Source organism: Plasmodium yoelii (assembly GCF_900002385.2).
Source record: "Plasmodium yoelii strain 17X genome assembly, chromosome: 12".
Taxonomy (NCBI): domain Eukaryota; phylum Apicomplexa; class Aconoidasida; order Haemosporida; family Plasmodiidae; genus Plasmodium; species Plasmodium yoelii.
Window position 1 is genome coordinate 601,744 of NC_036184.2, and position 16,522 is coordinate 618,265.

At 21.4% G+C, this 16,522-nt stretch overlaps 4 protein-coding genes across 4 annotated transcripts; 2 read left to right on the plus strand and 2 right to left on the minus strand.

Moving 5' to 3' along the window:
* Window positions 1-397: 397 nt before the first annotated feature.
* PY17X_1214400 (conserved Plasmodium protein, unknown function) lies at window positions 398-2,665 on the plus strand (the record flags this gene model as incomplete). The annotated part of the gene is made up of 1 exon (XM_724007.2): window positions 398-2,665. One exon carries the CDS (start codon window positions 398-400, stop codon window positions 2,663-2,665), a length of 2,268 nt encoding a protein of 755 aa, XP_729100.2.
* Window positions 2,666-3,538: 873 nt separating this feature from the next.
* On the minus strand, window positions 3,539-4,798 carry PY17X_1214500 (autophagy-related protein 18, putative; the record flags this gene model as incomplete). The annotated part of the gene is made up of 2 exons (XM_724006.1): window positions 3,539-4,551; window positions 4,669-4,798. 2 exons carry the CDS (start codon window positions 4,796-4,798, stop codon window positions 3,539-3,541), a joined length of 1,143 nt encoding a protein of 380 aa, XP_729099.1.
* A 1,928-nt stretch (window positions 4,799-6,726) lies between these two features.
* On the plus strand, window positions 6,727-8,880 carry PY17X_1214600 (zinc finger protein, putative; the record flags this gene model as incomplete). Its single annotated transcript, XM_022956744.1, has 4 exons — window positions 6,727-6,805; window positions 6,946-7,012; window positions 7,144-7,238; window positions 7,460-8,880. 4 exons carry the CDS (start codon window positions 6,727-6,729, stop codon window positions 8,878-8,880), a joined length of 1,662 nt encoding a protein of 553 aa, XP_022812601.1.
* A 951-nt stretch (window positions 8,881-9,831) lies between these two features.
* Window positions 9,832-13,597, minus strand: PY17X_1214700 (U3 small nucleolar RNA-associated protein 13, putative; the record flags this gene model as incomplete). The annotated part of the gene is made up of 2 exons (XM_724004.2): window positions 9,832-11,259; window positions 11,450-13,597. The coding sequence occupies 2 exons, from the start codon at window positions 13,595-13,597 to the stop codon at window positions 9,832-9,834; spliced, it is 3,576 nt and encodes a 1,191-aa protein (XP_729097.2).
* Between the last annotated feature and the right edge of the window lie 2,925 nt (window positions 13,598-16,522).

The following is a 16,522-nucleotide window of genomic DNA, read 5'->3' on the forward strand; positions in this document are numbered from 1 at the left end:
TTTTATTATTTTAATTATTTTTTCTCTTGCTTTGCTAAGTAAATCATGAACCACAACTAAACATGTTTTTAAATTTTTTTCAAAACTATTTATTAAAAATATAGAACATGAATATTTTAATGGATTATATATTTATGCATATAATGTAGGGGAAATATATAGCCAGAATAAAAAAAGTAAAATAATATTAATGTGAAATGGCCAGAAATTCCCATGTTTATGTGTACATTTATAGCTCAATTACAAAACTGCTATAAACAGAAAGGTAAAAGAAAGAGCTACATTTATTTTACATAAGGAAAATATACACATATTTTCGATATGTATTTTGAAGCAAATAAGCCCGTAAAGATGTAAATGTTCATATTATTAAATTTTCCAAAAAATAAATAACATTATGAGACTAAGCGGGATAAGAAGGAAAGTAGACCCGTTATTAATCGTTAGCAAAAGACTACCTTCTTATTTAAAAAAGGAAAAAATAAATTTATCGAAAACGAGTAAGAATAATAATGATAATAGTAACAAATTTAATAAGAAACATGTAAAATATAATCAAGTCCCCGCATTTATTCAGGATATAATAAAATTCACAAAAAAAAATAAATATAACTACGAAACAGATGATGTATTAATAGATAAGAATAAAATTATTTATTTTAACAACTTACTAAATGAAATTGAAAAGAATAAAAATTTATTAACATCCACGTTAATACATGATATATATCAATGTTTATACAAATTAAATTATTTAAGGATAGATATTATTTGTAATTTATTTAGTATATTAATAAATAATACTATAGATTTTTCAAACTTAAGAGGATATGTTAATTGTAATTTTAAGGAGCTAATAAATATTACACAATATTTATATCATTTTCAAAACATATGTAAAAAAAATATACAGTCTATTCTTTATAACAACAAAGAACACTTTAATCTCATAGTTGTTCAACGATTTGTTAAGGAAAATGGGGATAATATAAATTTCGATAATAATAGTTATAAAAATATAATATATACGAATATATACAATTATATAGCTAAATATGATCAAGCAGAAAATATAGACATCTTAATACATTCTATTATAAAGGCAAATAACCATTCAAATAAAAAAAGAGAAAAACAAATAAACGGAATACCATTCCCATTTGATGGTCTATCAATTGACTTAAACCCTCAATGTCAAAATTCGGATCAAAAAAAAATACTTGAAAAAAATTACCCTATTAAATGTGACAATATAGAAAACAGTGATTATTCAAATAATGTGTATACAGAAGAGAATTCCCCAAAAAACGAAACCTCAAATTCGTCATATATGCATTCAAATGCAAAAGGTGTAAAAGAAGGCGAAGAAGAATTGTTAATTGAATATATAAACAACTTTTACAAATTAAATGACATGTTTACATTTATACTAAATAAAGTACTAAATTATTTTAACGAAAACAGCAATCTATTTGATTTTTATAATTTAAAATTATTATTCTTTTATCTAGGAAAATATAAAAAATTCGATATAAATTTAATAGAAAAAATATCGAATAAGCTTATTGAAGAAATAGAAAATATTAAGACAAATCATAAACTTGTATCAGATAATAATGCATTTGAAGAAAATAAAAAATATAATTATGCAAATAATAATCAACGAAAAAAAAAAAAAAAATTTATAAATACATTTTCAAAAATTGACTCAAAAGAATTTTTAATTATACCATATACTATCGGTGTGTCTATGAATACACATTTTAATAATTATTTAATTGAGTATGTAAATATTTATATACTTAGTTTAATAAATTCAAGAATTAATTGTGATGTTGTAAATATTATTTATTGTTTAGTTGGATATAAATATATTATGATTATTTTTTTTATCATGTATAATATTTTTAAATTTAAGGAAAAAACTATGCAAGATATTAATTATTTAAATAAATACAATACATTCCTAAAAAGAATAATTAAAAATAAAATTAATATTTCACAAATATATTCTGAAAAAATAAATATAATATCAGAAAAAGAAAATTATTTTGCACACAACATCAATGAAATTAATACCAACTCGAGTATCAATCCCAATACTAACAAAAAAGTGGAGACATTTTTTGAAAACAAATTATATAATTATGAAAATGAAATGAATAATAATTATAAATTACAAAAAATGTGTTCCAATTTGAAAAACCAAGAGGAAAACGTTAATAAAAATATAGATCAAAATAACAATATTAATAACCATAACTGTTCACATAATATAAATATAGACCACAAAATAAATCATTTAATAAAACCTGATTATATTTTCAACTTCCTATTGAAGGAATTCGAAATAAATGTTAATAATATATCACTAATAAATACAAATAAAAATTCTTTGAATAATAAATATAATAGCAAACAACTTGAAGAATTTTATATTTATTATAAAAATATGTTTTATAAAATTTACCATTATTCTATATTTTTACTAAATAAATATGATATTAAAGATATGCTCAAAATATACCAAACTTTAAAATCAATTTCGTTAAATGACGATATTATAAATAATATATACACAGAAGTACTTTGTGATAAAATTACTCTTAATTCACCGAATAACCAAAATGCTTCAAGTTTAATTAACATTATTTCGGGAAAATAAAAAAGGTAACGAATATGTTAATATATATATTATTTCTTTTATTGATATACTTTGTGTATGCGTACAATTATTAAATAAGCTTTTTAAATTTAAAATTACTTTTTTTAACAAAAGTGTTAATATAACTGTTTAAAACTTTCACTTATGAATAAAATATTTAATAGTGGGCATAAAAAAAATATATAATAATAAACATTAAAAATCCAAAGGAAAAAAAAAAATGAAAATACAACATATAAATTCATCAAAGACACGTTACAACATATATTTAAAAATTTCAACTAATGAATGTATAAAATGCACAAATAAATTATGCAAAAAATATAGATAAGAAAAAAAGGTCCTTAATATAATGTTATTAAGGTAGATATGTATTAGGAATATATGCATGCTTGTATGATTAATTTGTTTTTCGTACATTGGAAGCAATAAAATGAATCACATTCCATGCAGTATCTTTATAAATATAATATGTACTTTAAAAATAGTGAAACAAAAAAATTATTATATATATAAGAAACCATACATGTGTGTATATACATACCTATGTATTCCATATGTAAAAATGATATTTATATTATACATAAAATATCACATATATCCACTTCATTAATAAACTAATTAATTATGTTATCTTTCACAACAAATACAAATATATATTGTGAATGTGCGCACCGAAACAGCAAACTCAAATAAATATGTGATCGAAAATATAATATGTCTATCAAGTATAGATATATGTGTTGTGACAAAACGTGCGTAAAATATACATATGTATATATTTTATAAACTTATAATATTGTTTCTGCGGAAGTAGTAGTTATATAAAAAAAATGAATGCGGGTCTTCTATTAAATAATAATATATAAGTTTTTAATCAAAGCTATGGGAAGATATTTTAAGCATTTCTCCTCCTATATGCTCATTAAATCTCAATTTATAAATAAGTCCATTTGAACATATAACAATAATACAATTTTGGTCGCTTACAAATGCACAAATTGATGATATTTTTTTCCCGGGGATTTTATATGATGAAAAACTCCAATCACTATTTAAGTACGGATGACAAGGTAATAAACATTTAATAGAGGATTTTTTATTTTTTGATTCTTTTTCATAATTTAGCATAACATGTGAAGCTATATTTTTTCCTTTAGATATGATATCTACTTTTCTTGGGGGTCTATTTCTTTTATATATAGAAAATACATGTACAGTATTTCTATTAGAAGTTAAGCACAACCAATTATTATCATTACTGATATTTAAGGATAATATTTTTGCATTTTTAGTACCTCTTCTAAATTCGTTTAATAAACTTCCATCGAAAGTATTAAATAATCTTATAATTGTTCCTTTTGTAGAAGCGGTTACTAATAATTTTCCATCATTACTTAAATTTATACATCCAATTGGATTATCATGAGCATATATACTTAAATCGGTTTTAAAATTTATATAAGGAAGTTCTTCATGAACATTTTCACTAGCATTTTTTTCAAATATATGAATATTAACTCGACCTTTTATAGGTGACAAATATGCTATAATAATATTTTTATCAATATTTGATAAGCAACATAATCCTGATGGATTTTTTGTTGTATTCAGGGTTTCTAATAATATTATATCTTTTAATCTGTATATACATAATTTATATTCTAAAATGACCACAATTATTTCTCTTAATAATCTCACACCGATAATGTTTGATGAAAATGTCAATTTTGCTATTTCTCTCATTTGTCTATCATCCCATATTATTAAAACATTTTTTGCCCACTTTCCTTTTCTATCATTTTTGTTTCCAGTTATTGCTAAAATATTGCAACGATAAAGCATTTCTGCTATGTATAACCCATTTTTATTCCGATCAGTTAAATCTAAAATAAAAATAAAAATAAAATAAAATAACAATGTTTGAGGGTGGTTTCGTCATATATCATGTATATATCCGAATCAACATTTACACATGTTATTTACACAGGTAATGCTATTACCTCTACTATACGTTTGAGTGAAAGGATTTGTATTGTAAATCTTAAATCCTTTTTCGTTGGCCATACACAGACAGCCATAATCTTGATTAAAAGCTATATATCTATTATTATCTAATCTCAATGATACCATTTTATTTTTTCTTTGTATATAAATTGGGAATAATTACAAAAAAGCAAAAAGAAATAAGGGGATTGACACAATATTTCTGTTATTATAGAGCAAGGTTGATGAATGGTGCCTACACATGTATATAAATATATATATGCGTATTAGCTACATACACATATATATATTATGTAGACGTATATGTAAACATATATACATATGAACATATATTCCCTTTTTTTTAATATAAACTACATACTGTCATTATTATTTTATGCCCATCTAAAAAATAAAAAAAATTATCACCTCACAAAGAATTAAAAGAATATATTTCAATTACTAAGTTAAATGATGAAACAAAAACTAATTATATATATATTTACAGTATGCATATGTATATATTTATTTAAAAGTTTAAAGTGGGAGTTCTAGTAAAATAATTTCTTAGAACAGTTAATATTTTAGTACAAATATAACTACATATATTACATGAAAAATAATCATATACTTAAAAAATAATACACTTATAAACATTAATTATAATAAATATATCCTTATTCATATTAATATATATTTATTATGATAAAAAAAATACTATAATATATATATATTTACTGAACTTGTGAGAATAAGAAAAAAAATGAGGAAATTCCCATGTAAAATATATTATAATATATATTGACATTAATACCATAAAATAATGAAAGAAACGAACAGTAAATATATATATATATTATTATAAATGGAAAAAATTATATATATCATTAATTAAAAAATATAAAATGACATAATAATGAAATGCTATAAATTATTATATAAATATTATATTTATTTATTTTAATTACTATTTATTTTATTTTATTATTATTACATTTTCTATATTTTATTATATAAGCATTTTAAAATGTAGAAATTAAACTCGTACCTAAAGCCAATTGTGGCGGGTTAAGTGAATATAAAAAGGAAATGTCGTGCGAATACTTTTAGTATTACACAAAACATACAAAGAAGAAAATTACCGTATGGTAATTTTTTTGACTCTTTAATATATGGTAAAATTTATATAAAATGCATTATAAATATGTTAAGCATAATTAAGGAATATACGCATTAATTTTTTTTGTAACGTACAAACCAATTTTTATTATGCATATAAAAATACGCTCACATATACTTATGTATATATATACAAATAATATATATATATATATATATTTTTAATATATATTAATTCATAAAAAAAATAATAATACATCCATAAATGAGGCTTAAAATTTGTTAACAATTTTTTCGAACAAAAAACGTATATTTATAATTATCCAAATCTTTAAGAAATACAATATTATTAAAATTAATACACTTTTTGGTATAGCTAATTATTTTTATTTTTTTGTCAGTTCAAATAGAAATATAAACTTATATGTGTATAATACATATGTTCATACATATATATATGGTTTATATGCATTATTTTTTATGTAGATCGGTATTTATAAAATAAAAAAGCATAATTAAGAATTAAATATCTCATTTTATTAAAAAAATAAAAAGAATAAATTTCCCCACCACCATTTTGGGGTATTTTTTCCTACTGTCTACTCATTCGTTTATTTAAAAAATATATTTTTTAAGTTTTTTTACATTATATCTATAATCTGATCATATATGGGTATAAGAATATGGGAATACCTTAATTAGAATGGAAACAATATGTGTTTTATAATTACAAAATATTATTAATAAAGGAATTCCCTCAAACAGCTATTGCCATTATATGTATGTGTATAATAATATATTTTATTATATAGCGCTTTATGGCAAATATAATTTTCTCTGTACAAATTTAATTATATCATTTTTTATGTTTTATAATAAATTATAAAAATATATGGTAATATAAATCTCTCGAAATAAAATAACGATAACATACAATAATATATAATAAAATGAACATGAGCGTGCTCCCACTTTTTCACATTTGCTCATCCTTTCAACTAAATAATTGCTTAGATCCCAAAAATATATATGAAAGTAAAATAATAAAAAAATCGAATAGATACATATAAATATGTTGTAACACCTAATATACGCATGCTTAAAATTATATTGCACGCTATAAACACTTAATTGGCTTAACATAATTGAATTTCGTTATTTTTATTATTTTACAGACTTTGTTTGCTCTGTGTGCTTAGATTTATGCGATACCCCTGTAACAACTTCGTGCAATCACATATGGTTAGACCCCCATATATATATGCCCATAAATATTATCTTTATATATGTATACATGTCTGGATATTATCTGTTTTACACTTCTTCAAAATAAATCTATATATTCATTCTTTTGTTTACCCTCCTATTTATAGCTGTTACAAATGTATGTATTATTCTCTGCTTCATAGAAGAATTTGTCCTATATGCAAAAAAATAATTAAATATGATGAATTGAAAAAAATATCAGGTAAAGCAATAGCACTGCATACCAATTAAAATATATAAATAAGGACTGGAGGAATATGTATATTTTTCTTTCTAACCATCACTTCATTATATACACAACCATATAAATAGACATCGGCCTTATTGATACATACTTATCATTCCTTAAGACTTAAATGTCCATTTATACTTCGCCTCACGCCATCACACATTTTTATTTTTTTTCAATAAATTTCTTATCAGGAAAATTAAAAAAAGAATATGAGCAGTTAAGAATAAAATGTTCTTTATGCAATGAAGAAATAAGAATAAAAAATCAAAAAAAACACTTTGGTGTGTGTAAATATAAAAAATGTAAAAATTATATATTAGGATGTGAATATTTTGATGAAAAAGATAAAATAGAAATGCATGAAGAAGAGTGTGAACATAGATTAATAAATTGTTCAAGTTGTTCTAATCTGTTTCATTATAAAAATATAGTTTTTGTATTATCATTAAAAGAGAAATATGAACTTAATATAAGAAATCCATATACATATTATTCGTATTATTATAATTTATTATTAAATACAAATTTTAATTTTTTTAATTATAATTACTGTATAAATAAAAATATACATAGTAATAATTATATATCGAGAAAAATTCAAATTTTTAAAAAACTTCAATATAATTTAGATCACCATTTATTTTCTGTTAATAATAAAAATAATATATCTCTCCCAATAAACAGAAATATTCCTTTGAATGTTTGTAACCATGATATATATGATAGAACTAACAATAACAATCACACAAATAATTATGACAATAATACTGGTGAACATAAAATAGTTGGTGTAGAAAATAATATAAATGCAAATAATAATTCATCGAATTTACATCAAGGGGAATCAAATATACCAAATACAAAATTTACAAGCAATAGGAATACTCACACATCCGTTAATAATAATGCTAACAATTTTTCTCTAACCACATTCTTGCGAAATCATGCAGATTTAGAATCGAATATAGCAAATGGTATTGGTGAAGCTAACATTGAGATAGTAACCAATTTTGGTGATTCAATTGGCATTCGCGGATTCACTGATATTAACTGTTTTAATGATGATCATCATAATTACATAGACAATACTAATTTTATTAGGGATTATAGTGATGTAGAACGGATAGGGGAAAAAATATATCTCTGTGGAGAATATTATATGCGCGAAAAAAATAGACACTTAGAAAAATCTATTTCAAATTGCTCTTCAGAAGATAGTAGTAATGAAGAGTCAAGTGCTGAAGAATATTTAGATATATTACCATTAAGAAAAACATACAATTTTAACGAAAAAAATAGTAAAGATACACTAATAATAATAAAAGAATTATTCCAATTTGATAATATTAATTTGAGTAACATTTATGTTGATAATAAAGATATATTTCTTTGTAATAAAAACTGTTTTATTAATACAATTAAAAATCTTAAAGATGAATTAGATAAATCTCTAACTCTATTATATGTTTCGTGTTGTATTGGAATGCCTATAATGTTTTCACTTGGATATATGAGCTTTCTTACAACTAAGGGTTTTTTTAAACTTTCCTTTTTGATAACTACTACTTTCATCAATTTTTCGCGTAGAATTTTCAATAATTTATTCAAATAAAATGCACAATTTTATAAAAATTGCAAAAAATAATAATAAATTTTTCAAATGCTAAATAAGAATAAATAATTAAGAAATGCTATTTTTTACCAACTATGTTTAGTATATTATTAATAAATGATCACGAACATGGTATTTATCATTTTATTTGTTTTTTCAAAATATGAATGCATATATTTTTTTTAAATAATAACTTTAGTTATAACCTTTTTGGTGTCAATTATTGTATGCTTAAAGGGCATACTTTTTAAATGTATTTTAACCTAATATATATTCCACATTTTATGAAAAATAATTATATGTTTTAATGATTATATTTTATGTTTTAATTTTTTTTTTTTTTTTTATCTTTTAATACTATAAAATTAAGATATTTATGATGTATATGCTTATCTATATCATATACATGAGTAACTCCTTTTCCGTTGTGGATATACTGTTGTAAATGTGTGAAAATAGTTTTAGCATTATTTTTTTTTATAAACACACCAAAAAATAAATCAATACTAGAAATGAACATTTCATAGTATAATTTAGATTATCACAATTTAATACAAATTTTATTGTATTCATATAGTTTACAATATATAAGTGTCAGTAAATTTTGCTTAAAAAAAATTTTATTACACAAAATATTATAAAACAAAAATATGTGGAAAATGTCAAATTAAAAAAAAATTTAAATGTTTTACAAAAAGCATTGTTGATGCACATCATATTCCTTTACACTAGGATGAATAAACATAACATTTAGTATCAACTAAAGGCATTGAAGGTAAATTATGTTCCCTTCTAGGTTTCGAAATTAATATATTCCATAGAAATTATTTTTATTTATGTATATATGGATATTCCAATTTAACTTTTTATTCGTGTGAATCCATGAGCTTTATCCAATTTTTGTAACAGTTCCTTCCTTAATCTTTAAAATCGTAAACTTTTAATTATAAATTAGTTCATCATTTTAATATCCCCTTTGTAGTAATTTATATTTATTAACTCAAAACATTTCGATTTTTGTAAATCCTTTAAATATCTATTTTTATGTCTTGGTATGTAACTGTTGTAAATATCAAAAAAACGCTGATAGTTGTTAATCTTGCATATATCAGAATAACTGATATATTTAATTAAGCTATTTAGAAGAAAGTTAGCTATATATGCAAATCTATGATTCATAACAAAAAAAGAAATAAAATCCATTAATTTGTTAAGGTACAAAAAGTAAGAATGTTCGCTTGTGGTTTTCATTTTTTTTAAAAATATAACAAAATTTTCATCATTATTTTTATCTTCTTCATTATTATTTTTTTCATCGTCTTCTTTTCCTTGTTTTGAAAAAAGAGATTCACTAATTTTTCTTTGATCAGGATTTTTAAACATTGCATGGTTTTCTTTTGTAACGCTATTTTCATTATTTACTAACTTATCCGATTTATCAGATTCCAATTCTAACAATTTTGTATAAATGTATTTTTCTAATATATCAGCATTTTCTAAATGATTTTGAATATTAGTGATTTTAGAATCATCATAATATAAGCTCTTTAATTTATTTTCTTCGATATTAGTATTTATTAAATCAGCATTGGAGTTATCTATGGATATATTATTTTTTTGAACATTTGCATTTAATAATTTATTGGGCATTTCTTCATCTTTATAATAGCTTGTTTCCTTTTTGATAGGCATTGAATTTTGGGAATTGTTAGTTCTATCCATTATTCTTCTTATACCATATTCATATTCAAATTGCTTTAATATATTTAATATATTAAATGTGTGAGAATTTAAATAATTCTCGATGATTGTTTTAAACTTAAACTTTTTATTTAACTTTAAACAAATAAGTAGCGATTCATTAATTTTATTTTCTTTTATTAAATTTTCTAAACAATTTTCATAATATATATTTTTTTTTTTCTCATAAATATTTTCACTAACTTTTTTTTCGCTTACATTTTTAAAAAAAATTAAATCTCCATTAATAGAAGAAGAAACTATTTCATTATTATTATTATAACTCTGTAGACAAAATATTTTATCATTATGATAATTAATAGTTGATAATTTTTCACTATTTTTTATATTTATAATACTTATATTCCCATTACTGTACCCATTAATCATACAATTGTCATTTAATATTAGCATTTTTGTAATATTAAAATCAAGACTTTGAATATTTTTTAGGCACTGGAATGTGTTAACATCCCATATTCTTATACTTTCATATGTACTACTATACAAAAGACTGCTTGTTTTAGAAAAGCATACATTTTGAACTGATTTGGTATGTCCTTCTAAAGATGATATCAATTTTAGAGTATTCGCCTCGAATAATTTTATTGTCTTATCTTTGCTGCAAGTAGCAATCATCTGCACAAAAAATAAAATAAAAATTCAAGCATGTATATATATGCAAATATTATCGTTTAAAAGGGTACACTCATTCAGGTGCATATATATATATATATACATACGCATGTGCACAAAAAAATAAAAAACATAACATCAAAAAGAAAGATAACTTTTCAAGAATGAGGAGTATGCTCTCATGTTTCCTTACCTTCGAATTTTGTGATATTGTTACGTCATTTATCATAGCCTTATGAGGGTATATAGTAAAGTTGCTTTTAACAACCTCGTTATCATAAATTTGATCGATTTTTCTTTTTTTTTTATTATCTTTTAAATTATCTAAATTAAATGAAAAGTTCCAAAGTTTTAAACTACTATCTTCACAAACACTAACTAGTAATATTTTTGGAAATTTTTTCAAATTAACATCAATAGCATTAATAGTATATAAATTATCTTTTAATATATATAAGCAACTATTATTTTTTAAATTCCATACAAATATATTTTTATCATTAGATCCACTAAATAAAAGAAGGTTTCTTTCGCTTATTTTAATACACGATACAACATCTTCATGCCCAATTAACAATTTTTGTGAAATTAAATTATCCTCAAAATTTAATATTCTTATAATGTTATCTCCTATTAAAACTGCACATTTATTTTTCATTCTATTCTCTGATTCGAATGTTTCTGTACCATATTTTAAATGTATTGAACCCTCATCTTCATCACTACTTTTACCATGTTCGTCATTAATTATAGGCTTAGGGTTTGAATTAAAAAATATCATTTCAAAAATTCCTTCCAATTTACATGCATATGTTTTTATTAATTTAAAGCTTCTTATATCATAAATTAATATCGAACTGTCTTCTCTAAATACATATAATTTGTGTTTTAATAAAACAAGTTTAATTATATTACTTTCATTAATTAGATATTTATTTTCTTTAAATTTATATATTATATTCCCTTTTAATGGGTTATAAAAAATTAAATTCCCACAATTGTTATGGGTAAGTATTAACCATTTTATATTTTCATCTTCTATACTTATTTTACTTTTTTTACTTTTAAAAATATTAGAAGGTATAATTATAGCATTATTTATATCATTTGCTAGATATATTTGTTTAATTGGACTTTGTGTAATTATATTACTACTTTTTTTATTTTTTCTCTTTTTATTACTACTAGCATTGATATTATTCTGTTCATTTTTAAGCCTTTCAAAATCTTCTTCACTTTCCAAATTTAAGGCGCTTAAATTCCATACGTTCATAATTTTATCATTACCTATACTAATAAATCCTATCAATGTTTCTTCTTCTCCCTCATCTTTTTCTCCTTCTTCCTCATTATCACTCTCATCCTTTTCTTCTTCTTTTTCATTCTCATCATTTTCTTCTTCTCCATCATCGTTTGTCTCTCCCTCGTTCCCCTCAATGTTTGCTTCTTCATCTTCTCCCCCTATATTTTCCTCGTCCATATTTTGTGCTTCAATTTTTATTTGATCGTTTCCACTTTTAATTGCCAAAAAAAGAAAATCTACTATTCCACTCATATGGTCTTCACATGATATAATTTTTTCTTTCTTGTCTATATCATAAATAAAAATATTTTTTGTTGTGTCTGCGCTAATAATAAAATTTTTGTACATTTTTAAATTAGTAATTCTACTGTTATGTATTTTATAAGATAATGCCAATTTATATGTGTTTAAATTATATACATTAATCAGCCCATTAATATATCCCACTATTAATTTTTTATATTTTATATTACTATAGCTAAAACATGATATGTTAATATTATTTGTTTTCCATATTTTTTTTTGCTTTAAATATATCCAGTTGTAACTATAACTATATAATTTTTCATCTTCACGATTTTCATAATCATATAAATAAATATTTTTCTCTGCACTCTCATTATTTATGTCCGTTTCATCATTTTTATTCTCATTATTTTCTTCTTTTAAATCATTAGGAACTAAAATATAATGATGAATATTGTTATCATCTGTTGATAAAAAAACATTTTTATCAGAATAATAAAAATGTCCTATAGAATTAAATAATGATATACAATTTTTGTTTGAATATTTTTTATAATGATCTTCTTTTATGTCGTCAATATCTATACATGATTCCAAAACGAGAGTTGGATACATAACGTTGTATAAACTTTGAGATTTTGCATTTTTTTGATCATTAACTTTGAAACAATAAATATTATTGTTACACAAACTTAAAAATAATTCATATTCCTTTGAATAATATACATTATTATCACCATCGTAAAAGTCAGAATACTTCCTATCAATTTCCATACTAGAAATTACCGACATCGTGGGTAGTTCAAAACATAAGGATGATAAAAAAGGAAAGGAAGGGGGGAAGTAATAAAAAATATTAAAAAAAAATAAATAAACTGAATAAAAAAAAAGCGTTGTAACATAAACTTATTGTCAATGGAATGCTACATTTATGCTTTTAATGCAAGTATAGAACGATAAATATATTTTTCCATATAAATATGTAGAGACTATTTTTAAAAGGCTATAGACCAAATTTATCAACCAACGCTTAATTATTATTTGATTTATTCAGCTATTTAAAGAATATGTAAGAAAATAAAAATATTATATGCATTTATTCTCGAATATTTTTATGTATATCTTTTGTTTTTATTTTTATTTTTGGCCCCCATAAAATTAATCTGATATTTTGAAAGCTATTTAATTTTATACTAACTGAATAAATATATATATATTTTTTCAATAGTATAAATAAATAAAAAAAAAGTGCGGACACAAAACGAAGAAATAATAACCCGAGAATAAAACAAATTGACAAAAAATATATAAATTATTCCTATGCTAAAATTTTTAATGCTCCCAATATGTAGTATACTCAACAAATTTATTTTAAAAAAATTCACGTAGATGGAAATTTTTTTTTGTTGTATTAAAAATAATTTAGAATGGAATTTTCTCTTTATATATATGCATACAAATAAATTATTTTTTAAAATAATAACATATAATTGAGGTAAAAAAATTAAAATTTGATTCAATCTTTTAATATATATTTTACTTTTTTTTTTTTTTTTTTTCGCATAATCGCAAAATTTGTTTAATAAATATAACATACATAATTATATAGATCTATATTGTTTATTTCCTCACTATTTATAAGAAAGACTAATTAAAATATAGTTATTTCTTACAAGCAATATTTTTTATATTTTTTTAAGTCAACAATTTTATCTTTATGCATAGACGGGTAAACATTTGCATTTTCAATATATTTATCATTCTTTACATTATTAATAAAAAGGGTTTCAAAACTGGGGATTAAATTTAAAAGTGGACAATCCAAAAAAACATATTGAAACAATGCACAAATAAATATTTAAATGAATAGTATATTGAAAAATAAAATAAATATGTCCATATATTACAGTTGTATATACATAATACTTGTGCGTCGTATTGCGCATATACATAGGTTATAAAAGGGCCTTTAACAATTCAATAAAATTTTAATATGATGCATTTATATTTATTTAAAATGTGTATGCATAAATAAATAATGATTATATGATAAGTAAGAATGATATTTTTGCTTATGCTTTTCATAATATAGTTTATTTTTAAATCATCATCGATTTATTATATGAGTTAATATAAACAAATATCTTTGTATGCATTTGAAATATGAACATAATATGCATCACAATTATGAGTAATAAATATAGAAAATATTTATACCCATAAAGATTATGCACACATTGTGTGGCACATGACATATTATGTTAATCATCTTAATTTATAAATTTAGTGAATCAATCTATGGTTTGAGATTATTATAATTTTAAATATTTTATTATAAACAAAAAATGAAGCTATACCAGCAAAGCGATAAAATTTAATACAAATAGTGCATTTTATACATACGTGGATAATATTATATTTATTTACATGGCGATTCATAATGTGTAAAACGATTTAATTTTACACAATATGGTAATGTGACATTAATTTCACAGCTTTCATCCTATCATTAAAGAAAAATAGTGTTCATGTTATTTTATTTTTTTCGATAATAATATGTGCTAAATAAAAATTCCCTTTTAGCCATAATATTAAAGGTTTTATTGTTTTGTAAAAAATTTATAGGCTCCACAGAGATACATATATTTTATTCACTCCTCTTTAAATAATAAAATGCACTAATTATTTTTATGTTATTTCTTTTATTTTATACTCATAGATTTTTAATTAAATAATCCTTTAATTAAAATATTTACTTGCATGTATGTATTTATTACTATTTTAACTTTATTAAAATATTTATCATAAAATCATACAATTAATACATATAATAATATGCATATGTATACCATAACGTGAAATAAAAAGTATATATTATTACCTTAAAAGCACAAAAATATATTGTAAAATAATACATATAATTCAAATATTTGTATACCAATTAAGCGCGAAAATGCTTTGTTATACTAAAAAAGAGAATATATTATCACTATTAAATATTATTATTAAATTCCATCCTTTTATTTTTTGCTCAAACAATTATTAGATTTCAATAAATCAAAATAATGACTTTTGTAATGCATTTTAATATAACAATTGTGGAAATATATTGATTGGAAATTACGTATATATACATATGCATTATCATTGGTTCATTTCCTGTAGCATCTGGATATAAAAAATGTTTCTTATGGAATAAAATAGGAGTACATAATTATATATATATATATATATATAAATTGTGGGGGGAAATCTATGTATAGATATATTATAATTAAAAGAAAATTCAGAATATTTTTTTTTACCATTTTGATAATATTATAAAACTGTTTAGACAATTCAAAAAACGGCGAATTTATATTTGAAGAAATAAATAAAAAAGGGGTAAATATCATCGTAAAAATTATATACAGTTGATGACAAAAGTTATATATTTATAATATAAAGTCATTTGTCGCTTTATGCATATATAACAAAAAACAATTACACTTTCCTTAATTTAACAATATTGTGAATAGAACTAATTAAATATATAAAATATGCATTAATAAATTTACACGCTCGCATTATACGTATATATATTTATATATTATATATATTTGTATATTATATATATTATATATATTTATATATTATATATATTTGTATATTATATATATTATATATATATTTATATATTATATATATTGTAATATTATATATATATTATATATATTG